The sequence below is a fragment of the Toxoplasma gondii genome, chromosome VIII (assembly GCF_000006565.2).
Source record: "Toxoplasma gondii ME49 chromosome VIII, whole genome shotgun sequence".
Taxonomy (NCBI): Eukaryota; Apicomplexa; class Conoidasida; order Eucoccidiorida; family Sarcocystidae; genus Toxoplasma; species Toxoplasma gondii.
Window position 1 is genome coordinate 3,335,863 of NC_031476.1, and position 26,599 is coordinate 3,362,461.

General features: G+C 53.8%; 6 protein-coding genes across 6 annotated transcripts; 3 read left to right on the forward strand and 3 right to left on the reverse strand.

The window, feature by feature from the left end:
- The first annotated feature begins 833 nt into the window (after window positions 1-833).
- TGME49_273650 (hypothetical protein) lies at window positions 834-1,805 on the forward strand. The gene has a single exon (XM_002365925.1). It carries the CDS (start codon window positions 1,050-1,052, stop codon window positions 1,524-1,526), a length of 477 nt encoding a protein of 158 aa, XP_002365966.1. The 5' UTR covers window positions 834-1,049; the 3' UTR covers window positions 1,527-1,805.
- A 2,420-nt stretch (window positions 1,806-4,225) lies between these two features.
- TGME49_273640 (hypothetical protein) lies at window positions 4,226-8,335 on the forward strand (the record flags this gene model as incomplete). Its single annotated transcript, XM_018781695.1, has 4 exons — window positions 4,226-6,267; window positions 6,858-7,057; window positions 7,566-7,849; window positions 8,206-8,335. The coding sequence occupies exons 1-4, from the start codon at window positions 5,205-5,207 to the stop codon at window positions 8,333-8,335; spliced, it is 1,677 nt and encodes a 558-aa protein (XP_018636732.1). The 5' UTR covers window positions 4,226-5,204.
- Window positions 8,336-8,991: 656 nt separating this feature from the next.
- On the reverse strand, window positions 8,992-12,089 carry TGME49_273630 (DnaJ domain-containing protein; the record flags this gene model as incomplete). Its single annotated transcript, XM_018781694.1, has 6 exons — window positions 11,948-12,089; window positions 11,282-11,613; window positions 10,637-10,818; window positions 10,248-10,309; window positions 9,563-9,602; window positions 8,992-9,037 (listed from the first exon to the last, which is right to left on the reverse strand). The coding sequence occupies exons 1-6, from the start codon at window positions 11,982-11,984 to the stop codon at window positions 8,992-8,994; spliced, it is 699 nt and encodes a 232-aa protein (XP_018636731.1). The 5' UTR covers window positions 11,985-12,089.
- Window positions 12,090-12,287: 198 nt separating this feature from the next.
- TGME49_273620 (hypothetical protein) lies at window positions 12,288-12,893 on the reverse strand. The gene has a single exon (XM_002365922.2). It carries the CDS (start codon window positions 12,874-12,876, stop codon window positions 12,328-12,330), a length of 549 nt encoding a protein of 182 aa, XP_002365963.1. The 5' UTR covers window positions 12,877-12,893; the 3' UTR covers window positions 12,288-12,327.
- A 1,665-nt stretch (window positions 12,894-14,558) lies between these two features.
- Window positions 14,559-17,089, forward strand: TGME49_273610 (hypothetical protein; the record flags this gene model as incomplete). The annotated part of the gene is made up of 2 exons (XM_018781693.1): window positions 14,559-14,794; window positions 15,388-17,089. The coding sequence occupies 2 exons, from the start codon at window positions 14,559-14,561 to the stop codon at window positions 17,087-17,089; spliced, it is 1,938 nt and encodes a 645-aa protein (XP_018636730.1).
- Window positions 17,090-19,301: 2,212 nt separating this feature from the next.
- On the reverse strand, window positions 19,302-25,922 carry TGME49_273595 (hypothetical protein; the record flags this gene model as incomplete). Its single annotated transcript, XM_002365920.2, has 1 exon — window positions 19,302-25,922. The coding sequence occupies one exon, from the start codon at window positions 25,920-25,922 to the stop codon at window positions 19,302-19,304; it is 6,621 nt and encodes a 2,206-aa protein (XP_002365961.2).
- Window positions 25,923-26,599: the final 677 nt, after the last annotated feature.

The following is a 26,599-nucleotide window of genomic DNA, read 5'->3' on the forward strand; positions in this document are numbered from 1 at the left end:
CGCGTCCACACACATAACGAAACGAAACAGCACACGTATTCGGACAGCTTCTGTGATCTCGCGTATATGGCACGAGGAAGGACTGTCCTTCGGACAGCGTGACTCAAAAGGCCGAATCCCGAGGAGGAAACAAACTTGACAGAATTAGGAAGAATCGGCAAGTGAGGAATAACTTCCGGTGAGCGGAATGGAATAGTAAAGGTTCTTTAAGCAACGCGAGAATTCATCCTCTCCGCAACGCAGCGGCGGGAGGGAGGGCGGAGGGAGAAACGACAGTGTCGTCGAAACGCGCTCGGACAGTGCGTTTCAGACCCGCCAAACCGTCGAGCCGACGCGGAAAAAGTGGAGAAATCCAAAGGAGTGGGTTTTTCCCACCGGAAAAGAAAATATGTTCCGACAGGATCGGCCACAGCGAGGGGCATTCGGAGGGCAAAACCCCCAGCGACCGGGCTGCCTTGAAAAAAGGGGTGCGTGCGTCCGAATCTAATCGACGGAAGATGAGAGAGGGCCGGCGAACAATGGCAGAAGGTGTTGGGAACACGTGCACAGAGTCGTGGCATTGAAGGAAAATGAATCAACTCACCCCCCGAATCCTGTGTATCCCGTATCGCTAGTCATTCTATTCCGATCTTTACGCTGGGAAATTCAAAAAGACTCTGACGAAGTGAGCAACAGTATCCGTCTCACATCTCTGCTTCGCTTTGCCACTCAGCACTCTACAACAGTGGCGGAGCCCCTCCACCATATCGCCCTCCTCGGGTTGAGAAACCACGCGACCTCCAATTTCGCTGGCGACGGAGTGTACAGAGTACCCACACTTGTTCCTCCAAAAAAACAACACCCATTTCATGCGCGACACTCTGCAGCCCTCCTTCCCTCCGGCCTCTGCTCTGGTGGGCGGGACAGGGAGGGCGGGAAGTGTGTTAGCGCGCTAACCCCGATACCAGAGCGACGTGGCCCCATTGACGAATGGCTGGTATGCTGATCCTGGCCCTCATTCCTTCGGACTCCCAGTCTTCAGGTGGCACTGTCAGCGCGACCCCCGCAGGATGCAGCCCGTGGAACAACACTCCCGCAACCCTACCACGTTGGCCCACACCAAAACGGACATCGCTGACCCGTTCGGGTGTTGGGAGACGTCTCCAGCTGTGGTGGTGGCTAGTGCTCCCGTCCTAGAGTTGCTGCGTCCTTTTACGAAACGCCAGAACCGGGAATCGTGCCACTATCCCATCAAACGCGCTAACGAAATGAAGACGAGCGGAGATACGAAGTTTCGATGGTTCGACGGCGGTCACAAAGTGCGGGCGGAAAACCTGAATTTCCTCGCCAGAGATGACCTCAACCACCCTCCCTGCCTTCCACGCCAATGCCGCGGTGCCATCTCCTGCCAGCCGAGGATGGTCGGCTGTCATGGCAATCGCCGGGCTGGCGAGGCCGCCTGTTGTATCCCCTCCGTTATACAAAGCCCGAGCTATGCAGGGTTGAGGAAGTATAATATTGAGTCTGTATGTGTTCAGGCAGGATAGTTTATGGGTGGGGGCGGCGGGGTCGCACATGGTGGATGGATTCTTGGTGTCCATCACGCGACGGTAAGTCTATACCTCGTTCCCGTGAAACACGGAGGAAAAGTAGGGAACAGCGCGGATATGGTTCTCGAGTAAACTCTCAAGCACGGAACGGCAATGCCGACAGGAATGTACCGGCCCGCGCAAATCGGTTCCTCTGTCTAGGACGCAAGTGGAAATGGTTGAAAGGGTGTTGCATTGTATGTAAACCGAAGAGACCAACTGGATCTACTGCTGTCTGCAGCTCTCACCTAGCAGCACACTTAACTGTTGGTGTTCTGCGTGCCGCTCATGTCTAAAAGACCTTCCGTGATGCTGCAGTCTGAGACAAAGGTGCGTCGAATGGTGGCGGACATTGCAGACGCTGGCCCTGGTGGAGGCGCAGGGGAACATGAGTAACAGATCCAAAATACTTTCTTCCTGCTGCAAGCTGCAACACGCGAGTCAGGTGTCCCTTATCGTTGGCGGTAACGTGTTGCTGCAAGGAATCGCGGTTACAACGGGACCCGCTCGTTAGAGCTGTTCCGGTCTACGAACATCAGTCATACAGAAAACCCTACTGTGTGTTACTTTGGAAATGAAAGTATGGGTATCACATGCTCCACCTCGAGAAGGTGCATTCATTCAGATAGTGAAGTTGTTGGCCAGATTCTGTGCGGTCAAGTCCAACTAAAAGCAGAGCACGCAACGTCGTAAGTTGGACCCCGCGGAATGCCAGCGCAAAGGAAGTTGCATTTTTATTCGGAAAGAGGACAAAATCGGGGAGACCCTTGGAAAAAGCAGACTGACAGGAATACGTGGCAGAGTGGGTTCGCTCTGTCATTCGCCTTGACCAACTCGACGAAATACTTCAGTATTCGTACGCACAAAGGGTGGCGCTTTTTAGGTACGCACGTTTACTCATCTTGTCATTCCTCCGAGGTCGCGGTCTGGGACCAGGGAGGAGAAGCGGAGGGATACAATCGAGAAAATAGAAGCATGCTGCAGTAGGTGTAGCAATCCAGTTAGTCACAACTGCAAAAAGACTGACGCTGCTTCTGAGGACCCGGACACAAAGCATCCAGAGTTATGCCTACGTGTATACCCCTACTCGTATTGCGGCAACGTAGATTGATCGAGTGTTAGGTACGGTTTTGCCAGAGGTAACTCTTGTTTGCTGTGCTGTGTCGAAACAAGACAGTCGATGGATGGATGTTCTGTTGTTTCTGGTAACCGATGGACTCCTTCGCGGTCAGTCTTCCTACAATGATATTGATGAGTATTCTGTAGATGTACACGAACCGGCATCTCCACAGCGGGCGGAAGATGATTGCGGGAGTCGATTGATGACAGGAGTAACTACTTTAAACCAACATCTCTCGGAGTTACTCACCGCTCTTCAGTCAAATGATTCCAGTCAATCACTACGAGTTAGTACCGTTTTTTTTTTCATTCGTCTAAGAACATACTTCAAAGGGGAGAAGTGTCGAATCTCTAAACCCAAGGCGCATCCTGCCAACCTGGACTGGAGCGGTTACAGAAAAACTGCTCGGCGAGATCCTGAGTCAAACGTGTCTGGGAATATCAGGTCTGATTGGCTGCTCATTGCCCCATCAAATGCGGCTGGACCAGAGACTTTTGCGACTAGTTGTACCGAAGCGGTAAACTCGTTGCCTGTGAGCAACTGGCCCCCTAAAACGATAGTTGTAGTTGTGCGCTATGGTTGGCGTGAAACGAATGAATCAGCTAAACGTGCTGACAGATTCTGCAGTTTGCATCAGACGATATGCTAGCGCATGGTGAAAATGATCAGCGGTTGACATTCTAATTACGTATGGCCGCATAAGCAGCGCTCCCGACAGGGCGGGCGCACCGCAAGGTCACTGCACACATTTGTACAGGGACAGTATCTACTTACAATGTGACAGTTACAGTACATGGTCTAGCGATGATCTTTATGTTCTTAATACCGGCTTTGTACGGACGATATGGTAACTTCTTAGTACCAATTTATATTGGTGGTTCGGAAGTCGTTTTCCCAAGAACTTCCGCGTATCGCCGAGAGTTGCTCATGTGTGCCCGGTGGCAGTCTGTTTTAGTTACTGCCGCTACAATAATTTCCCTCGCTATATAACGCCGTGGCGTTGTGAGGTCCAGTGTTTTATGAGTTACCATAACCGGCGTGTCCTTTTCTCAACATGGGATTGGTTCCGCTCCCGGACTTCTTGCAAGGTGCCTTCAAAGGCTGCCCCTCACGAGTCCGCCTACACCGAGTTAAGAAGACTCCTGGTGAATAATAGCGTGCACTTCTAGGTGGTGAGACAAAACGGGTTGTCTCGTTCGTTTTGAATTGTAGGTCCTGCATCAGTGGCCCAAAACACCGAACGGTGGCAGAGGCTCAATCCTTTCTCGTGGCATTGATTGGGCGTACTTTACTGCTTCAGATGGAACATCGTAGCCACACACTCTCTGAGTCGGGCGGTGATATAGTGAACTCTCGTATGCACATCTGAGATTTCTGCAAGTTTGTCTCTCAGCGTAGAGGAGGGGAGCAAACTGTGGGCGTACAGCCCGCCTCGATCTCGCCTCTGTCTGGGGCGCGGGTGGCGGTTGAGGGACACAACGCTGTTTAGGACTCGTCCATGCCACACGAAGAAAGCGTAGCAGAGCCATGTCGGACGCATTTCTGTATCTCCTTCGGAAATTTCGTCTCTTTCTGTGTTGGGGGTCACTGCTAGTTAACGCCCCACGCGGTTCCACTTTTTTTCCCTCTTTCCCCTTTCGGACGTTCGTTTCTTCTTGCGGTATCCGTGTGCCCTATCGAGTCAACTTTTCCGCGCGCAGGCTGACGTCTTCCAGGGACGTTCGATCCGGGATCACTCACATAAATTGAAAACACCAACGTTTTCTTCATGCGGACTGAATTATACGGTGGTCTATGTGACGATGCGGGTTGTGGATAACTCCATTCTTCTGTGGACCTTTGTTAGTGTCTGCCGCGGTGCCAGAGCCCATGTAGGCATTTCTGGTGTTTTGCCGGATCCCGTTTATTCTTTTGCTTCTCTTTAGCAGTATGTTCTGTTTCCCATTGCTGTTTTCTGTTATATGTCTCCGCCCACTAATTCATTGTGGCATTTGCTGAATTGAAAATCCGTATTCACACATGCACGGTGCCGCGAGTCATCGATGTCGCGCGATAGCCGAACGCGCTGAATATGAAGAGTACACTTCCGCAGTAAAATCTCATTATCGGACTGGCTGAATTTGTTTACTCAATTCTTGTTTGTAAGGCGTATTCAAAGCTGGAGGAGGTACTTGAGTTACTGAGGGAGGCTACCTGGAAGTGCTCCCGAATGTGTATGAAGCGCTACCATTCGAACACAACCCCTCTGCTAACTGTCCTAAAAGAGCGTTTTCTTGGGCTCTACGATAATGGATCATAGAAGTGAAATCGGTGTCTCCTTGTGCTTAGTTTTCTTTTAGGCTACATTCAGGGAGGAAGACATTTGCTTGTCAAGCCGCCCTTGGAACTAGCTTCGGTCATTAAAGCTGTGCCACGGAGGTGTATCGTCGCGCTCCGGCTACGTGCTATGTCCTTTTGAAACGTTCCTACTCGCTTGCAATCCCTGGCAGGTTGAGGAGGGGAATGCCAGAGATAAAATGGAGGCACGAGAAAGAGTGGAAGATGACGTTCTTTCCCAGCAGGTCCGTCCAGAGCCAGAAAAAGGTTTGCCTGAAATTGTGGTCTGTGCAAAGACTGTCGGCATGACCTCGTCGGAGAAGGTGAGCAAACCTGGTCAAGGGCTACATCAGAAATCGAGGGCCGTTTCAAAACCGAAAGGACGCGTTGCCACAGGACGTTTTCCCGTTTTGTTGAAACGAGAGGAAACGCCGATCCGGGCCACGTCCGGTCACCACCCAAAAGAGCAAGGAACAGACGCATCAGGAGATGAATCTGCATGGAGCGACGCAAGCAGCGATGTAGAGCCCCTTACACTGACATCCCCAGTTCGAGATTTGAAGCGAAGGGAGTTCGATGTGAAACTGAACGTGTTGCGAAGCCTCGTAAAAGCACGAGGCTCAGGCAGCCTTGTCCATCGGCCGGGAGTCGAAGAGGGAAGTGAGACTGATGAGTCCGGATGCTGCCGGATACCTCCACAGGGGCAGCTTGGTTTGGAGCCGACTGTATGTACACCGCAGGCAGCCGGTCAAGCGAGGGAAAGCTCAGCAGCATGTTGCGAAAGCCTGCGTTCGGCCTTTCTTGGGAAAAAGGCACAGAGGGGGGCAATGCGAACAGCAGAGAACCGACGGGGAACGAGGCGAGGCGTGCAAGTGATGAAGAAGAAGGCCCTTTTGGCAAAACTGTGTCTTGACAACGATAGTGGTGAAAACGTCCAGCAGCGCAGAATCAAAGAATCACGAGACAGAATGTTCGGTGCCGGGAGAGCAAGTGTCGACAAGAACCGGAGAGGGAGGCGTCGAGTACCAGGGGGGGTTGAGGGATTTCTGGGCACTGACAACGAATCTATGTGGATGAGTACTGCTTATTTGAAAGACCGGGCAGGCGACTATGCAGATGACCTTCTCGACAATCTAGGGCTTCTTGCCACAAACGATTTCCTGGACAGGGAGTTGGACAGAGACACACTGCTACTGGATTATGATGATTCTCTCTTTGATGATGACGATGACTTGCTCTTCCCTGACGACCCGTCAAACAGTCGTAAGTCCTCGCGCTCGTTGCTTACGGCTCTTTTGATGACTGCTGACCCCTGCTGGTAGCAGATCTTTTCGGCTCGAATGTACGTGCCTCCTTAGCATTTGTCTACATTTAGACAGTAGTTCATATACTGACAGGTCAAAGCGCCCGAATCACGCGAAAAAACACAGAACCCGCGTGGTTGTTGCTCTGATCTGAATTGTCGAAAAGCGCTTATGTCACGAAATATTTCTCGACTACCCAAGTGGCTCTGGTGCGGCGAGACGATTCTCGAGTTCCGTATCTCCACAGCCACACTGGACTGAGATACTATCGAGGGCGAGGGATAAAGAGTGCATGTTCGTACGGCGGTGTGCACAGAGGGAGCTTGTTTTAATTTTGTTTAAGAGCTTCAGAGCACGCAAAAATGATACACTCGCTTTGGTGACCCCTGATGTGATCGAGCCTAATTCCAGTTACCGAAGAGGCACTCCCTGATGCCTCAGGGGCATTTCTGGTGGTGTGGCTTACGCTCGCACCTGACGGTCGTGACCCCGTGGCGGCTCGTACACTGCATGCTTGGCCGAGTGTTTTTGTCCTGCGCATACTCACAGGTTACTTTCTCCCGGATGGGTACCCGCCGTCGCCTGGTCGACGAAACGAGGAGCGCGTCATCGACATCTCCAGCCCCAGAGAGGACAAGTCTTTGAGCGAACTCGAGAAAGAGACAGATGACGCTACAACGTGGACCATCATGAGACAGATGGTTGGTTCTCTTGGAGTGCGACACTGGGCGGCGTTTCTTCAGGTTCAGGTGAGAACGCACCAGACGCTTTAACTTGGGTATTTCGCTGTCGCTAGTTCTTCTTGCGCACCGGAACCATGAGTAAATTTGCCCCTCGATTTATATTGTTAAGGCAAGCTACCAAACACAAACGAGCAACGCTGGAAGCGACCGAGTTGTATGGTCCAGTGGACAGAATGTCGCTTGTGTTTACTTACACCAACGGAAGGATAGTCTAACAGGCATACACAGAACGCCGGATTTTGAGAAAATGGAAAGCGAGCAAGTTTTGTGACACCATTAGGAACTTTGTTGTATCGTGCTGTTGAGTTTTCGCCAGTGAAGCAGACCAAAGAATGCGTGAATATGCCCCCTCCTCCCCAGAGACGTGTCCGGTGTGCGAACTGCAGCTGACAATTGCTTCCGCTGACATTCAGGATTTAGTGGGTGTGGTCTTCACGTTTCTGCTGCCGTGCGTATATTGGACTGCTTTTGCAATTCGTCGTCGCCGGCTATTTCATCTGTGGTCGTTTTTCAGGCGGAGTTCTGGCTGTACAGTTCTGCGCATCGGCAGGCCCTTATCACCGCAACTGCTGCCCAGCGGTTTCTACGAGAAGCGGGGGGCACGAAGACCGGAGAAACTCAGGAGAAAAACGGCAGTGCCAAGGATGTAACCGCGACAGCAACCGCTTGCAAGCGGAGAGAACAAGAGTCAGCTGCCGCATCGGTGGATTCGCGTGCCGACTTGACACCCACTTTGGCTGTTAAGATGGTCGCTGCATGCGCACTTCGGCAGTTTGACAGAAGCAATGAATATCTGAGGTAGGCAAGCAGATAATTGATTCCCGCAAGGAGCACTGGACGAGCTGGGGTCTGCGGCTCCTCGGGGGTGAGACTCACTCTTTTCCAGAGAGCTGCATGGGAGAGGGTTTCCAAGTCCGTTCGAAAATTCAGCGCGTTCCCGTCTTCGGTTGCCATAGAATGACATCAAACACGTTTGAGCGTTGTGCCTTTCAAACGCACTCTAGCGCGTCTCGGACAAACAAAACCAGAGGCATAGTGACTTTACATACGGTGGAGCCCCTGTACGAGCGTCCTGGTGTGCATGTTATTCCCGATTGTTACAAAGAAATTTCATCGTGTGGTCGTTTTTGATTGTGCTGCTGTTCTCTTGGCAGGCAATTACGTGGTCGAGATCTGAACGCTCTATCCGAACCCCTTCAAGCGTACTTGGAGGAGGCAGTTCGCTTTCTAGCTGAAAATACAACCCCCACTCTTCCTTCGGTGCAGCTGGTTCCTCGTGTCTAAATGTCCTTGTAGGTTCTGTTCTGATTCTGAGGCACACGTTTGTGAGTGGCAGCCATGCGAATTTGCTCCTCCAGAGGCCACTTTTCTGGTCCGTCCGACCTTGTCGATTCGACCTCGCGCAGGATATACGCTACATTACGGAACGTTAGGTTGCCGATATTCCCTTTTCCCAATAATAATATCGGAAAGCGTCGCTGCGACGATGCCGGACAAAACCTATGAGAACCGTCCCACTGTTGTCTAGAGTGACTGGGCACAGGCTATTCAACTTTCTACAGAATAACAAACGTCCGCGCCCAGTGCTTTCGGGCCGGAGCTGGTAAGAGTCTTATACTCGCGAGTTGTAATTAATTCATTATCCGTACAGAGGCGCCTCGACGGGAAAATGTTTACGGCGTGTGCGAATGGAACGCATGCAGCATGGCCAGAAACCGGCCTTGACGTTACTGTAAAAATCCACGAAAGTCCAAAGAGAGATGAAAGGTGTCTTACCATCGTAACGGGCACGTAAGCATCTGTGGCTCCTGTCAAGGAAGTGTCTTTTCAACCGTCACTCGGAGAGGTTAGGGCGCGGCACCCCTATCTTCTACTCTCCTGACAATCACTTGGGAGTAAACACGACAGAACTAAGAAGCGGGGCAAGCGTGTAGCGGAAGTTAGGAACCACCGGGTCTAGTACCACGGACGTCGAACTCCATGACACTGCAAACAGGCAAGCAGGCACATACACACACACGCAGAGCCTGTGATAATAGTGAGGACACAGATGCGTCGTCACAAAACGGTTTCCCCCACATGCAGGACAACGATTGAGTTACGCTGGATAAGCGAGCAGCGAAAGCAGTCCAAGGGCTTTCCAGAGTGGATCACGTTTTACAGTGGCAGATCGAAATGGAGAGAATGTTGCTTGGCCGTTTCAGTCTCCGCCTTAGCGAAGACAACTTGCCTATGTATTTTGAACGATTCTACGTTTTGGCTTCGTTCTCCTATTCCCTAGCACCTTTAGTTAAATTTTGTGCCCTTATCCTAGGAACGCAACACGCACGCCGCCGGCAGGCGTCCACCTTACAGTTGCGTGTGTTGAGCACGACAGTTTGGGACCTCATGCTTTTAACTCCCTAGAAAGGGGGAAGCAGATCACCAAAGAATGCCTGACCTACTGCGACGGACTCCTCGCAAATATGGTAACTTCCCATCCGAAGGAAAACTCAGATAAGCACATCTCACCGGTACTGCCTGCCTTTCGAGTCAGTCATGAACGCTCGACCTGAGCAAAACAAGAGCGACACACGAAGCAACGTGCTTGGCGATTTTTGTCCCTCTGATGTGAAAGGTAGATCCGCATCGTTCCGGCGCAAATATTATACATATGCAAATGTGTCAGTGGCAACCCTCAAGGGAATTGTGTAGCCAGCTGATGTACGCAGCGGCCTAGACCCCGAATGCTGTAAACAAAGAGACCACAGACCGTACCCACACACACTCTCTCTTAGCCTATCGGTAGAGTCTGGAGCTTCACGACCAGCTGGGGTCTCTCAGGAACAGTCGCCTGCACGAATCATCCTTTCATGTCAGCGACAGTATTATAATCAAAATGTATCGCAAACACTATACCAAGGACTCGCAGCAGAGGCCTCTCCGAATGCTTGTAATGAAGAGCACATTCCACGTTTTCCCCGAAACGAAAAAAACTTTCGAGGGAACCGCCAGCGACATTGGCCGAGGCTTCGATGAAAATATCAAAAGATGTAAGCGTTCCTCACACGTCGTCGCGTCCGAAATGACCGCAAAGGACTGAGCTAAAGCGACTCGAATCTCCCCTTGTTACAGGCATCCGCAAGGTCTGGACTCAGTACTGTCTCTGCAAACAACCCGAGCTGCTGGGGTACCAAGGGCGAGGACAGAATCCTACCTAGGTCGTCGTACAGAATAGGACTGGGAGATGGTGAAGCAGCGTAGTTATCTCGACGAAACCTGGTAAATGAACGACACAGAAACAGGAGACCCATACCCGGAGGCGTCCGGTGAAGCAGCACGCGTTCTGACCCGACTGGCGCCTTTTAAGTCAACGTAGACTGACATATGAGCGATGCAGATAGGCTCCCGATGTCCGACACACTTGTGTCCAGCCAAGTGTGTGTATGATACCGAGTAACCGAGAACGCGAACGACCGCAGGTAGCTGCATGCAGTCTGGCAGACTCAGAACAGCACCATCACCAGTAGGTGAAATTGATAAGCGCCAACCACGACCTCTTTTCGTTGCGTCATCACCGTTATACTCCGCAGCGGGTTTGCTCACTTTGCATGTCGATACACCCCGTAGACAAGAAGGCAAGGGAGCAGAAGCAGCGGAAGAGTGCGGAGCAGCGCATGAGGAAGGGGAGAGAAGCCAGGAGGGGGCATGCCGCCTCCGGGCGCTTGTGTTCTCGGTGCGCGAAAACCTCCAAATGAGGAAGTGAATCCGCTTCTGGTCCGTTGATTCTGCATAAATAATATAGAATGAAACGAAAAAAACCGATTTCCGTCTCGCCACATAAACGAGGGAAGCGGGCACCGATAATATCACGCCGTGTCAGAATCTTCGCTGCCATCTAACGCATCATGCAATACTGTTATTTATTGCACGAGCGAGTGAGTTGCACTGATCACAAAAGCTAGCTTGCCTCGGATTGAATCCCACGCATCACTCCCAGAGAAAGCTCCGCCCTGTATTTTGCTCGCTACCGGACCCACACCGGATCATCGTGACGGTGGACGCCTGACTGCCGTTACGACTCCAACACCCGCGTGTCACTGCATCTGGCTAAGATCCGCACCAGCCCCCAATCATCCATTCGGCAGCAACTTCTTGATTCTCCCTATCCTGAAAACTCGTCACAACTCTTCTTCATGTGCTGGCTTGCGTTCCGCTTCGTGCTTTCCGGCTTCGTCTGCGGAAGCTTACCTCCATGTCCTTTAACGCCTGGTCCCTTTCCCGCTGTATCCGTTCTACCTGTTCTCTGAAATGCTGGTCGAATTCTCGCTCGCCTCTCCACTCAGCGCCTCGAAAGCCGTGTCTGCGTCCGGAAGCGTACCCGCCCTCTCCACCAACGGAGCTCGGGAGAGTCGCATCGTAGTCAGCGCGTTTCTCCGCATCTCGCAGCACAGCGTACGCTTCTTGTATTCTCTTGAACTTCTCTGTGCTGGATGCGCTTACGTTCAGATCAGGGTGATATTGTTTGGCTAGGCGAAGGTACGCCGACCTGATTGTGCTGGCCGGCGCGGTCCGAGAGACTCCTGCAGCCGTTGACAAACAGCAATGAATCAAGCCACGCCGGGTGTGCGTCGTTCGCGTGAGCGAGCAGTGTATGTACACGCGACACAAGTGGGACACCGTTCACACTGCCGCTTCACCAGCATCCCAGCCTCGATCGTAACCGACAAAAAAACAGTCTCGAGGTCGCGGAGAGCTGAAGCAAAATTAGCGTAGCTGTCTAAAAAAGCAATGGAGGCGAGTTCTGATACACAGGTAGCGCAGAGAGTGTGGTTATGTGAATCTCGTAACCGCAGTCACACTCAGTGTCTAGGTTCTCCCGTTTCCAGGACCCTGGCAAGGAGCCTTAATTCTTACCTAGAGTGACGTAGTGGTTGGATTTCTCATTTGACATTTTCGTTCGGGTTGTATTCACGTTGCCTCGGGGGCCGCTGTTCACCAGGCATTTCGCCCGCTGGATGCCAGATCACAACAACCCAGATAGACGAAACGCAAAAACAAACGCCTCAAGAAACACCAGCCGAAATCCCGAAAGCGGCTGCTCCTTGACGGTGTAGCGCCGCATTTCACTGTATGCCTTTTCTGTGCCAAACGACTGAGGATCCAGGCCGCAAGCATTCATTCAGAAAAATGAATCACACGACATTTTAACTCTCTAACGAAAGCAGGCTTGCCTTTCATCTCTCCGCCATCAGCGCCTTTTGCCCAAAAACTCGAGAGGCGCCACGAGAAACGACCTAAGTGGGACGGCAACAAGAATCATGAGACTCGCAGCAGAAAGCCTTTATATGAAGAACAAATTGAACAAATAAGGCAACATCGAACTTTAACGGCGCCTCATTCAACGCGCGAGGGGCATGCAGGCAGGGTCTGCGAACACCCGCTTGAAATCTGTACAGAGGCAGCCGAAGATCGGCCTGTTTGCGCGGCAGAACGAAACAAACAGCGACAACTTCAAGGAATCTCAGTCTCAGATGCAGATGACAACTAGAAGCTTTTGGATCCCGACACAAGGTGTCTTCCCCTTTCAGCAACGTTCCAGAACTGCAGTGCTGGGCTAGACGTTCGAGTAGCGGAAAGTTAGGGAAGCACAGCAGAGGAACAATAACGAGGTAAGAACCAACAAAATAAGCACGCACAATAAAAACACACAGAACCGGCACAGCTCCTCCTTTTTCATGGAAGGATGAGACAGCTGGAGCGTCGGCACCCTTCGCCAAAAGTGTATCAATCGCGGCAGTTAGAGCGGCTTTTGTCGTTTTCGTGACAATGGACTGTATTTTCATACAGTAAAAGGCACTGCAAATGGGTAGAGAAGGAGTCTGTGGAAGAAAGCGGAAGCTAAGCACTCGGCGCGTTTAACGCTGTCGTTTTTTTTCGTGTGAACAGTCGGTTGCATGCGTGAAGACATCCTGTCGCGTCTCCGCGGCTGACGTCAGAGTTGTTAGGCAAATTCTCCACAGATCTAGATTGCCGTGCATTCCTCGAGGTAGAAACCCGTTCGAATGTATGGCTTCTTAGTTCTCTGCATTGCGATACAGTTTCTGTATTCGGCGGCGCTTGCCCTTCAGTGCACGTTTCGTCGCGTGTAGGACCGTGTCGACTAACGGACATCATGAGTGTCGGGTGTCACTAAAGAACCGCTTCGCTTCCTCATTTGTGGTTGTCACAGAGTCGCTCGCTTTTCCCGTTGGGCAAAGCATCGGCCGTCTGCCTTCTCGGCGGTATTTTCTTCTGCACCACCAGGGATTCGTGGCTCGTTGACCTTGGGGAAAACCGTTGCTTCGGCAAGCGCGCAAGACACCGAACTTCTCTTTGGCGGACGTGCTTCTTTCTCCGATAAATTTGCGTCGATCCACACACTATCGAACTTCGCGCTCCCTCGAAGACGTAGGAAGCCTCATTGGCTGCTGACTGGAGCCCACCGGTCCCATCCGTCAGAATCCCAAAGCGCTGACAGTGGTTACTGGGGAAAGACTTTTTTCGGCTCACCGTCCTCTACTCGTGAAAGTCATCCAGAGCCTAAGGGCTGCACATTCACCGCTTTTGGAAAGGAAAAGTGGAGCTCCTCATTCCGCGGCTAAAGGGTTTGGTTCCAGCCCCCCTCTCGGCGTCTGCGTCTCATCAGCGTCGTCGTCCAGCGAAACTAAGAGCGGTTTTCGTCACGACAGGCGGCCCGTTGATCCGTGCACATTCGCTCCGGCCTCTATTTCGAACGTATGTGCGAATCCCCTAAAAGAAATTCCGAATATCGAAGCGTATCTGCAAGAGGCGGAAGCAGACCTGCGCGGTGTGACAGCATCCTACACGGATCTTTAGCATCAATCGGGATCCTATGTCGCCACCCAATAAGGCAGTCACACATAAATATGTCTTAGGAGAACTCTCAAACGATTTACCGAACATATTTGCCGATTAAGACTCCACCCGAATTCCTGAGACACACAAGGCAAGATTTGCAAGCATTCCTCCTCCCCGTACACATGCTTTCTTCAGCTCTTTGTGCGTAGAAGCATGGCCAGCATGTGTCCTGTAACGCGCCAGTCATCCATGCTTGCAGGAGGTAGTTCCAAAGCCCACAGGACACCCACAGGCCCATTCGTCTGGCCACGGAGCTGTCTTCGCAGGTTGTTCTATGTTGGAAACGACCGCATTCCCCTTCTCGTTTGCTTCGTTGTTTAACATCTCGCCGTCGGAGTTCGCCTTAACTGTCGCCTTCACGCCGCTTCCGCCGACGTCTGTCGAACCTCCGACTTTGTCCAAAGCTACGCGGAAAGTGGAAGCATGTCGGACGAGTGCCAGTGGGCATTTTTCCCCACATTCGAGGTCTCCGAACTCTGGACATTCCCGACGATTTCTCGGTCTCCTACTTCCGGCGCCTCGCCTCGCGATGTGTGTCCCCGGGATGACGACTCCGTTTCTGCAGGTGCAGACAGTTCCTTGCCCGACGACGTTTCTTCAGATTTAAATGGCGGAGAAAGCACTGACGAGAGCGACAACGCCGACGGGCAGCTGGCGGCGTCCCGAGCCTGTGGACAGAGCAGATCCGGAGAACAGGAGAGACAGCCTGCATGCGGGAGCGCCCTACGCGTCCGAGGGACAAGGAGGAAGGAAGACCGAGAGCGGCAGAAGCCCAGAATCCCTGAGCTTGTTCTCCCGGCAGTTCCTTGCGGAGAGCCGTACACCACAATCGTCCTGGTCCCGGTGTGTCTCGGATGTCTGGTTTTTTCCTCAAATCCCCCTGCGCTTCCCGACAGTACGATAAGCTGTCGGATTGCGAGACACCCGGCTTTCTCCACGGAGTGTCTGGCGACGCTGAGTTTCCGCATGGCCTTCGCCTATTTGTGTAGAGAAACTTCGGGGCTTCGGGGGGGTGCAGAGAAGAGTCACTCGAAAACTCGAGAGCGAGAATCAACCTCTCGAAAGAGAGGAAGAAAGGAGGAATCCGAGAGGCAAGAACCAGGCGCGAGTGGGGAGACGGAACTGGCCGGTAATACTGGCGAAGAAGCCATTCTTTTTTGTGCACAGAAACTCCTCGTTGACAGACCCCCTTTAGAGCGGTTCATCCTCCCGCCAGCTGCTCGTGAAGACCAGAGGTTCCTGCGGGGGACCGCGTCAGATGGTGACTGCGGTGGAGGTATCAGGACCTGTCTTTCGTCTCCTGCGTGCATGCGCTCTTGTGGGTCGCCCACTTCCGACGATGCCGGTGATATTCCATCGTCTTCTTCGTGCTCATCCTGTTTGGCTTCTGCTTCATCTGCCTGCTCGTCGCGGGCCTCTGCGTCTTCACACTGCAGGTCTCGTCCATCCTCTTCGGCTCCTGCCTCTTCGCTGCGCCCCTCTCCTTCTTCAGATCCCTCTCCTCGTGCCTCCTCTTCCTCTAGCTGTCCAGCTTGCTCTTGTGGGTTGTCTTCTTGTCTGTCCACCGACTCCCCCGGTTCTCGCACGTCTGCTTCGGGGGTTCCCGATAAGTTCAAGAGATCCTGTGCATATTCCGGAAAGCCTCCACCATCCAAAAAACGACGACTGCTGCCTGCAGCACAGCTGGCCTCTCCAACGTGTACCCTCAAAGGACACGTGTATCGCTGCCCTTTAGAGCGGAAACACTCGCTTCCCACGCCGTCCGTTTTTTTAGAGAAAGACGGCTCTCTCTCGTCCTCAGCGCTTCGGATTTTATCGCGTCTCCACGTAAAGTATGTCCCCTCTGAGGATCCCCACAAAGTGACTAGCGGGTCCTCGGGCTTTGTACGCACTGCATCCTTCTCTGCGTCTGTCAAGTCTGGGCAACTCGGAGGCCGTGCGTCACCGCCTCAGACAAAGACAGGCCTTAACCCGCTCATCTCTCTTCTCTGTTGTCTGCCTCTCCTCGAGCCTTCCTCGCGGCCTTCCTGCTTCTTCTTCCTCTCGCCGTCTGCACTTCTGACACCTTCTTCTTCTCGCGCGTCCTCCTCCTCTTCTTCTAAGCCTCCGTACCCGTCGGATCGCGTGAGGCCTGGAGGCCTGACAGGAGACGCGTTCAAGTTATCTAGGCTTCAGCTGCTGTACGATTCGCTTCCCTTGTGTTGTCAGCCTCTCGCGTGCTCGTCATCGTTGGTGTCTCGTTTTTCGTCTTTGGATCAGTCATTCGGCGTCCCCTCTGCGTCGCCTGCCTTTGTCCCCATCAACACGTGGGCTTTCTTTCTCTCGCTGCTTGCCACCGTCACATCTAGTCCTCTGCCTTGTGTCTCACCTTCTTCCGTTTCCCCCTCCTCCTCTTCTTTCGAATCGTCTGATGGCTTCTCGTCTCTCTCTCGATCGGCGTCGCCGCGCTTCAAGCGGGCTCTGGTCTTCGTCTTTGAGTTTATTCCTACGCTCTGTTGCTCTGCATGCTGTGAGGCGGACCACGCGGAGAGCCTCCGGAGACGCGGTGCAGAGCCGACAGCGAACGCAGTTGAGTGTAGGGGAAGCCAGGGCAGTAGCGAGACCAGCCGAATCGAAAACGTGCAGCGGGAAGACGATGCAGGAGGTTGCCGCCATGGGGCTGGTGAGGGAGAGAGACGCACCGAAGAGAAGGAGGGAGAACACCGCCTCGAGGCAGGCAGCACGGAACAGACGCGACAGCAAGGGCGAGAACCGGAAAGCAATGATGACGCGGGAATGCCGGTTTCAGATGAACAGAGAGGAGATCCGCAGCGACCGACAGGAAGGGTAGAGAGAGAAGAGAGACGGGCAGCGAACGAGAACGACGGTTTTTGGGCGCGAATCTGCGGCGTTGAAAACAGCCAATTCATTCGTGTGTGTCGAGAGAGATTCTCCCGCGTCGTCATGCTCCTGCCGCCGATCCCTGAGGCTTCTCACATCATGGGATGTGAAGAGATCAAAGGAGAACAGAGTGGGAGAGAGGAGACACATTCACAAGAGAACATCGAGGCAGATGCCGAGCTCGCCTGGACAACATGGATTGAACAAGGGGGGCGTGTCGCTGAGCTTACCAATCCGGCATTCGATCGGCCATTTTAGTGGCGGCTCTGACAATGCTTGTCAAGGTATCACGATGCGTTTGTGTAGAAGGATCGTCTCTTGTTTGTCGTGTGGTGCTAAGGGGGGGTATCGTTTATGTGGAATTTGTTAAAGGTTCGGGGGGTCTGGAGCAAACGTCGTGACGGCTTCTTTACTCTCTGCAAAGAGGCAACAAGAAGTCCCTGTCAAGGCTTTCTCACAACGGCCAGACCTTCTCGGAGCGCGTTCATGAACGGTTTGAGATCTACATTTAGGAATATAAACAAATGTGGATATCTGAAGATTGTGATTTAGATAGATATGTTATTCGTAGAGATACACTTGGCATAGATGTAGATATAGTTGGATCAATAGTGCGCATGTGCATTTAGACAGTTGTAGAGAAGAGATCTACACAGTGGCGGATATCTGAAATCTCTCAGGTCGCGGCGGATACAGATGCCATTGGTAGCACCAGTCATTTTAGATAGATACGTAGAACTCCACATGTGTCAGCAACGCAGCGGACTCTGGTTGTGAGACTTGCGTGCGGCTTTTAACCCTCCGTAGAGAGTATCTAGGATACTCCACGTGATGGTCACGTGCTTTGTGATTGCTGTACACGGCCACCCGACTGGACTGCTTAGGGCAGACAGAAGTGTTGCATCTGCAACCAGACACAGACGCAGCCGCTGGCAAAGAAATTCTTGTACCGTCGTAAAGCATGCAAACATTGGCACACCCGAACTGCATTCTCTCCGAAATTCGAGGAAGCTGTGGCTATTCCCACACGAGGCACGTTCGGCGACTCGGGCGAATTGAAGGCCTGTGCCGCAACAGTCGAATTTATCAGAGACTCAGAAAAGAACAGGATAAGGAGAAGAGACTCGTTGGCTATTCTCTGCAGTACATCAGGGCTCAGAGGGCAAGCATGGAAAACGTGTTGGCAATGAGTGCATCCATGCGAACGAGAAAGCACCACAAAAGTCAGTTTTGGTTACGAGATCGATAGGATGGCTGACCGGGTGATGAGTTCGTTGCCAATCAACGTGTAAGCAGAGAATCCACAGCAAGCGTGCAGAGCCGAGACAGTGCTGCATTGAGACGGGTGGAGACTCCGTGGAACAAAGTGTCTGTTTGTTCCGAGTATGTGGCAACGTATAAAGAATACACTGGAGTTTTTCACCTGCACAGGCAGCGCTGGGAATTTTGACTCACGTCAGAGTGTGTATCGTTTACACAGTAACCCGTCTTGTTGTCACGGGCTCTACATCCAACAACGCATCACGAGTTGAGTTCGTGCTTATCTCTTTCTTTTTTGTAACTCGAGAAAAAAGAGAACGCATGCCGTTTGTGCCGCCGCGACGCAAGTGAAGAGTTGTGGCACTTGACGCGGGTGGTTTCCCCAGCACGCAAGCTTCCTGAGGATTGAGACTGGGGCCACATGAGGAAGTGCGACCTGGGGAGCTCATGTTCCTCCCTGTTGACTGTGTCAGTCGCCAACAGATTCCTTTGTTTCATTATTTGTTGGCCCTCTTATCTCCCGATTTTCAACCGTCTTGGTCGGTGCCCTATCCGCGCGCTGTATGACGATGAAACCGGGCACCTTTACCGGTTTCTCAGCTGCTGAGCATTTACTATTCTGGTTCCTCTCACTTGAGGTTTGTGCTGCTTTTTGTATGCGAGCGAAGGCTCACTGAGGTCTTTGCATTCGCAAAAGATGGTGGAATGCAGAAGAAAGCACTAACACAGAAGCGGGCGCAAAAGGCTCCATCAGGACGCACAGATTCACGCAACCCTCGCAGTGGAAAGCCACCAGGAATCAGAGGTTGCCTTCAATCGAAAACTGCTACTCTCTATCTGTGAAGCCCGAAATTGCACAACCAACCTCACTATCCACAGCAAGACATATATCAGTACCTGTACATCGCAATATCTATACAGAACGCCACGTAGCACTCTCTCTTGCACGTGGCCTCACTACGTGTCTCACACTAAGTGTCACCATCCACATTGTCGCGTATCTATCTCAACATCTATCAATATAAAACACCGCTGTTCTTGCTATCTCACAACATGTCCCACTACCTATCTCGCTACCGCTTTCCAAGGAGCTACACGCTCACGTGAGAAAAAACATGGTCTCGTCACCGGGAAGTGACCATGCGCTCCCTCTATAGACGGCCTCCCGTTCGATAACGTTAGACATTTTCATGCTCCTCACGAGGGCTGTCTAATCAAAAAAGAGAGAGGAAAATGTCTCAACTTTTGCACCTGCCCAGAGTCTTTCGTTCAGCTGCTGCTGCAGCTGATGGTGAGCAGAGTAGGCGGGCTGGGGGCGGCCTGTGGCAGCTCTGCGCTGTGTCTCTGCATGCACTCCCTCTGGTTTCTCTGCATGCGGCCCCTCTGGCCTCTCTGCATGCGGCCCCTCTGGCCTCTCTGCATGCAGGCCGTCCGGGCTCTCTGTTTCTCTGCCTCTCCGCGGGCACGCTGGAGGGACAGAAGGCAGATAGCCACTCCGGCGAGACCCCAACAGGCGATTGAGTTCCTCTGTTAGTCGCTCTGATGGACAAAATGGCAGTTGTAGACATGACTGCAGAGAGGCAGATTGAAAGGAAGAAGATGCAGATGATGCAAACGAAGAAGAGGCGAAAGAGGCGAGATCCGGTCCCGTTTGCGGTGAGGCGTTGGTGTACGATGCGGGTGTATTGGAAGCGTTTGTTTCCGGTGGCAAGGGCGTAAGGAGCTGCGGTAAAATGTTTAGAACGAGGTCTAAGGCGTGGAAAATAAAGAAGCGGAGAGGCCAAGCTTGCTGGACCTGGCAGCAGCACTGCTGGGCTGTCACTACGTCACTGTGAAAGACGCCTCCGTCTCGGATCACCGCCGAAACGACTGGCGAGGTCTCCTCCAACGCCTTCGCGTCCTCGTCGTCGCTCTCTTTCATCACCTTCGTCTCCTCGCGACCCCTCCTGGTTCTTGCACTTTTGCATTTGTTTTTTCCACTTCGTCGCGAGGCGGACACCCCCAGAACGCGTTTGGACTTGTGGGGCCCTCTGTGATCCTTGAAGTTGATGCACAGGGACGCTGAGGCCGCACGGAGATCTCGAATGCGATTCGTCGTTGCCCTCGGAGACAACAGACTGCATGCAACCAAGGCAACTTCCTGCTGGGCACGAACCACTTCTGGCGGTTCGGAAGTGTCTGGCTCCCGGTGAGGATGCACCCCTCGAGCGAAGGGTCGCTTGTCGAGGAGAAGACGCAGAAGCGGCCGCGGACAGAGCAGCAGATCTCCGCAGTCGATCATCAGACGACAGGCGAGGTTCGGCGCACGGACCTCTGGAACCAGCGAATCGCCAGGAACGGATGCAGACTGTTGCCCCGCCGCTGACCCACCCTCGGCCGCCTCAGCTGTAGGCACAGAAGGCGAGAGAGAACCCCGCGACGCAGACGCTGCAGTCTGAGGCGGCGGAGAAGCTGGAGGCGGAAACGCGGTAGACGCAAAGTCCTCGGATCTCTCGGAGTTCCACTGAAAAGTAAAAGAAGAAGAATAGGGGGGAGAAGAAGCACGCGGAGAAGAAGCAGGCGGAGAAGAAGCAGGCGGAGAAGCAGAAGGGGGAGACGAGGGAGAAGGAGAAGAGGAAGAGCGAGAAGAGCAAGAATAGGGAGACGAAGAAGCGGGAGAAGCAGACATGGCACCAGTAGGTGAGGAAGGCACAGGCAGCGCAACTGTCTTCAAATACGTGCGTGTCGCGCCTGACTTGTTTGGCGGGCCTCTACATTCCCCACTGAAGCTGGAGGAGATGCGAATCTCGTTTCTCGCCAGAGCTGAATCCTGCTCTTCAATGGCTTCGTAGACAGCAAGAGGGAGAGCTGCGCCCTCAGGCAGTGAAGCCAAGAATGCGTTTCGACTTTTCACTTCTTCTTCGCCTCTTGAGCGTTCACTTTCGTGTCTGCCTTCTTGATTTTCCTCTTCACGTTTCTGTTCCCTCTGTCGCCCTTCTGCTAGTTCTGTCTCTTCCTGTCTCTCAGCTGTCTCTGCAGTCTCAAAACAAGACTCCTCGCTGCCCCCCTCCCTTGCACCCTTCGCTTCCTGCTTCCCATCAAGCGTCGCGGGGTTTGTTTCGTCGCCTGCGCTCTTGGCCTTTCGTCTCCGCTGCATGCCATGGAGGGGTCGGAGGAGAGGACTGAGGATGTCGACTCCGGGCCGCAAGCGGTAGGGCATGCAGAGGAGATAGATGCAGATCACGTAGACGAAAAAGGGGAGGAGCAGCTCTTCCTCCGCCTCCTTGCTGAGGCCGCGCGGCAGAAACAGCCACGACAGCGACGCGTCCCCATCCTGAATCATCTCCAAGCGAGCGCCGGCGACGAAGTGGAAGGCAGAGGAAGTGGGCGCGGAGACTGAAGCGGACGAAGAGTTTGAAGACGAGTGGCGCTTCAAATAGACGAAGAATCCCTCGACGCCTGGTGCCACCATTTCGTTTCGGAGGCAACGGCGCAGCCAGTGAAGCGTCCGCTGTCTGCCGACGCCGCTTCCATCGTCGAAAAACTCAGTGGCGTTTGAGATGGGAGGAGCTGTGAAGCCGTTCTGCTTTTCCAGATTTCCCCTTCGAGTTCGCCGGCGATTGGGGCTCGAACTACCTGACTCAGGCGCCGCTTTGGAAGAAGTCAATCGCAAATTTAGAACGCGCTGGCGACGCGTGCGAGGCGGCCGCCTGCCTTCCTGACTAGCTGGATGCGGCCCCTCAGTTTTGTCTAGTTTCTCTTCGGTTTCGCCCGTGCGTTTCAGTTCCGCTTTCGTCCCCCCAACAGGAACGATGCATGCGTCTTTCCCCTTGAGAGACTCCCCTCTCGTCTCCCAACATTTTCCCTCAGGCGGCTGTGCATCAGCACCCTTCTCCGTCTCGGTCATCTTCACCAGCTCGAGAGGCTCCTCGTTTGGCTTGTCTGTCCCGCCTATGTGGCTTTTGTTTCTGCCACCAGTGGCTTCGTTTTCTTCCTGATCTTGCGTTTCCAGCTTCGGGTGTGTATGTGCCAGACAACAAAAGTCGTCCTCGCTTGTTTCCTCGGCGCTCGCATGCGCAAGAAAAATGGTGGCCTCTTCGGTCTTGTTCTTCTCAGTGAGAATCGTCTGGGTCTTCTCGCCGCGACGAAGAGAGGAGAAGCCACAACCCGCAGGCGACTCTTCGCTTTCCTCGCGTTCACTCCGGAACCGCGTCGCGTCATTCATAACTTCCCCGTCCGTGTCATGGACTCTGTCGTCACTCGGAGGTGACGGGGAATGTTCTCTTTGTCGAGGGATCTGTTTCTGTGTTTCTCTGTCGAGGCTACTCTCTCTGTCCCTGACCTCTGGTTCTCCAAAACTACGGACCGTTTGCGTTTCAGGAATTGACAGTTTCGGACTGCCTTCGTCCTCACTGTTCACCTCGTTGTCGCCCTCGTCTCTGGCGGCCTGTGTTTCACTTTCAGGCTGCCCCTGCACCAGCACTGGCCTCCGATGCCGATCCAGTTCGCCGACTTTGCCAGACCCGACACAGCGACAGATGAAGCCATTTTCGCCTCTTTGTCGCGCGTGCACTTGTCCACGTCTCGCCGCTGGTTCTGCTCCCTGTGTCTCGCCTTTCTCGTCTACACAAGCGTCCACCGCGAGCTTCCTCACTTCGGCATCGACCACCGTCACAGGTGTCCCACCTCGCTCTCGAGGCAGTTCTCCACCAGTTCCCCGCAGCCTCTGGATTCGTCTTCTTCCACTCTTCTCTCCTCGACATTCGCCTCCTCGCTCGTTATCTCGAGTGTCTTTGCTCGCCTCTCGGCTTACCTCGAAGTCACGCTGCCCCACACACGAGATCCGGTCCTCTGTCTCACTGCCTCCCTGGTCCTCACCTTCTCCTTCTATCTCTGTCAAACATGCCTCGCCAGCGCTACGGGCTGGCTCACTCAGATCGACTCGGCCTTGGTTTCTGCTGTCTTTCTCCTCTCTTGTTTCGTCTCCCACCCTGTCGCCCACCTGCGGCTCTCGCGTCGCCATCACGCGGCGGCCCACACTGTCTCCGGAAAACGCCAAACGCCCTTCGTCCTCGCGATCTTCTGCTACGTCGCACATGCTGGTTCGCACGGCCTGCGGCGGGACTCTCTGTGATTCAGGCAAAGAACGAGAGGCCGCCTCACAAGCTGGCGACCCGATGCCAGATGCGATCGAAAAGACAGGAGACTCCGTAGGAGCCACATCGGAGGCGGCAGGCAGAGGCGTGGTATGCGCCGGAGGCGGGGAACGAGGGAAAGAGGAGGGACAACTCGACTCCGAGAGCAGAGCATCACGTCCACCCCCAGGCCGAGACCGCGAGCACCCAAGCCCCTGCACAGGCGGCCAACCAGAACGCAGTTGAGGCGTTGGAAGGCCAGAACGTGAGGCACAGGAAGGCGACAGAGACGGAGAAAGAGACACACTTTGGGCCAGTTCAGCCGCAGGCTGCCCGGCACCCCCGTCATGAATGTGAGCATTTTGGGGCGCCGCGGCGGACGGTCGTGGAGTAGGCGCCTCTGACGACACTGGAGGCTCCGCAGAACCTAAAGCTGAAGTCTGAGAAACCGCAGACGAAGCTGTGCGTTTGCCCTCAACTCGCGTCTTCCCAGGAGGAAGCGATTGACACCCGTTGGCGCTGCTCAACTCAATCAGCGTTCGGAGACGAGACAGATTCGCGACCTCGACCGGATGTACGAGCGGATGGAGAGGCAGTGCACAGCAGCGAGGCACGAGGTTCAGAGAGGAGAAGAACAGAGCACAGCGCAGAATCGCCTGCCGCAACACTTTCTCCGGAAGGCGACAAGACGCCGCGTCAGCAGACTGCGCAGGACCACAAGAGGCTCCACCCACGAGTGGCGAGCACGCGGGCCGGGACGAAGACTTCTGTGCGGGTTCAGCGGCTCCCCCAGACCTGAGGTGAGAAGGCGACGGTGAACTCGAAGACGCAGAAGTCTTAGAGGTGAGAACACAAGACGAAGACGTATCCACTGCACTCGACCGGGTACGACCAGAACGGCATGACGCCGCAGCTGGGTCGGATGTGGACTGCAGAGGAGAGGAGGAAGCCGAGACCTCAGCAGCTGCCTGCAGACGAGCGGACGAGCGAGTGCGAATCCCACACCGTGCTGGCAAGGTCCCTGGATCCTCCCGAGCAGAGCCGGGACAGTTGCCGGAGGATCTCAGCGTCCTCGAACAACCTAAGTGTACCACAGGCGATGACGTGAGAGAAGCAGAAAGCGTTGATGATGGTACCGAAGAGGTTACAGAAGACGGCACACAAGAGGTTTCAGACGACCGCGCAGAAGGTTGTACTGAATCGTGGGAGCCAGGAGGAGACAAAGCGGCAGAGGAAGGGGATGGCGGGGATGCCAGAGAGGCGGATGAAGCCAGGAGAGTCGCAAGTGGAGGATCGATGAGTAACGAACTTTCAGGCTTCACATTCCTGTCGGGGTCCGCATGGCAGGAAAACGTGTAAGTATCCCCTTTTTCTCCTTCAGACCATGTGTCGCATTCTGAGGAAAACGTCATGCGCATCTCAGAGGCCTGTACAAAGGGCAAAGCTGGACCCGACGAGCAGGAGGAATGAGCAGTGTTCGTTTCTGCCTCTGTCTCAAGAAACACAGAAGACGCGGCCGCAACTGGAGGCGCATCTCCGCTCCGCACAGAGCGCGCTTTCGCAGGGAGTCTTCTGTCTCTCGTACTTTTTCTCTCGCCGACGGCATCGAAACAATGTGAAAAGGTTACGCCCCCTATCTCTGCGTCTGCGGGAAGAGCTTGGAGACTTCTCATTCTGGCTGAAGAACGAGAGGCACCAAGCAGCTTCCATCCTTTACTGTTTCCGAGTGATGACTCTCGGTGGGAAGGGGGGTTCGAGTCCCCCCGTTCGGCTTCGGTTCGTTGGGGGGAAGAACTGTCACGAGCACCCGCTGGCTGAGTCTCGCGCTGTCGCCGAGCTGTCTCTGAAGACACAGGAGAATTCGCAGGCGGCGATGGAGGTGTTACAGAAGATGGCGAGCAGAGACCACGGCGACGATGAGCTCTCCAGCAGCCAGTGGCAGTCCTCTTGTCGTCGGATGTCCGACGAGAGGCAGGGCCCCCAGATGGCGTCGGCCAGCAAGACGAAAGGTGAGCTTTCGTTCGGGAGCTACCACAGGCTGGAGGGGGAAACTGGGAAACAGAAGAGCGACGTGAGAGCTGCTCGGTAGACGGCAACGTGGACTCCTCGACTGGACCTGAGATCGACAAGGATGCAGCTTTCGCTTGTTCTTGTACAGCTCCACGAACGGCGTGCGAGGGCTGCTCTTCTGACTGAGAAACAGGACGTCCTCTAATGGATGTAGAGACATTCCGTTCCTCAGCATCAGTGTATGTACACTGCGCCTGAGAGACGCTATGAAGGTTCGCCGGCGAGCGCGACGCATTTCTGGCCCTTGTCTCACTGACGTGTCTGCATCCGCTGCCTCGTGCAGAGACACCAAGCTCTTCTCCCTGAACTGTTTTTGTTTCTCGTCTATGACTATCTGCCCCGTCCTGTGTACGAGGCTCATTGGTTTCCTCGTTTGTGCATCCCGCCAGCACCAGTTTGCGCCTTTTCGATTTTCGCCCTTCATTGATGGAGGCGAGACTACCAGGGCAGCGCGTCTTCTGTTCATATACATCTCCATTCTCCGTGGCTTTTGTTTCTAACTCAGGAGAACATGCCTCGCTGCAGCAAAATACATTGGAGACAACGTTGCATGTTTCCTTGGAAAACAAGTGAGATGGCGACCGTGAGACAGTCCGCAACTTCTGTTCCCCTCGAAGGGGGCAAGGCACGGCGGGGACGACCTTCATTCTCGTACAGACGTTCTGCCAGTATCAGTCAGTTGGCAAGCGTTCGCTGCACACTGTTTTCTGTCAGAGAAATGCTCTTTAGAGCACGCTCTCTTGGGCTTGATGGAAGGAAACACTCGGGAAGGCTTGCCTTCCTCTCATGCGAGAAGACAGGTCTACACAGAATGCAGGCTTTCTTGCAGCGTCCGAAAAAAAACCAAGAAAAAAGGTCTTTCCATCGCCTAGACCAACTGATGTGCCGCCGCCCTTTTCCCCGTAACGGGAGGGGCCCGAGACACAGACGATGACTCTCGTAAGTGGAAGCGCTACACGCGTTGCAAAAATGTGTTCAAGTAACCACTTTCTTCGGTGAGTTCCTCCCAGAGGAACGGACAGAAGGTTGAAACGGATACGCAGACTGAGGTGTCCATCGCGAAACTGTGAAAACGGCCTCTCAAGAACCGTGTGGGTCAAATCGCTGGTAAAACGCGGATGGCCAGCAGCCCGAAAAGTTCATCTGGAATTTTTCCCTGTTCCACATCCAACTTCCCATATTGAACAGACAGGTCAATTCGGTGAAAAGGTCTTCCGACAGAAAAAAATAAAGCACACCGACTCCCGGCAAGCCTTCCTGGACAACGAGGTCTGAAGATACACGCCAACTTTACCCGGAGTGGTGCCGCTGCGAGGAATGCAAC

Bases quoted from the DNA above. Each gene is read 5' to 3' on its own strand.
- TGME49_273650 (XM_002365925.1), top strand. From the start codon at position 1,050: ATGCAGCCCGTGGAACAACACTCCCGCAACCCTACCACGTTGGCCCAC.
- TGME49_273620 (XM_002365922.2), bottom strand. From the start codon at position 12,876: ATGAAAATACAGTCCATTGTCACGAAAACGACAAAAGCCGCTCTAACT.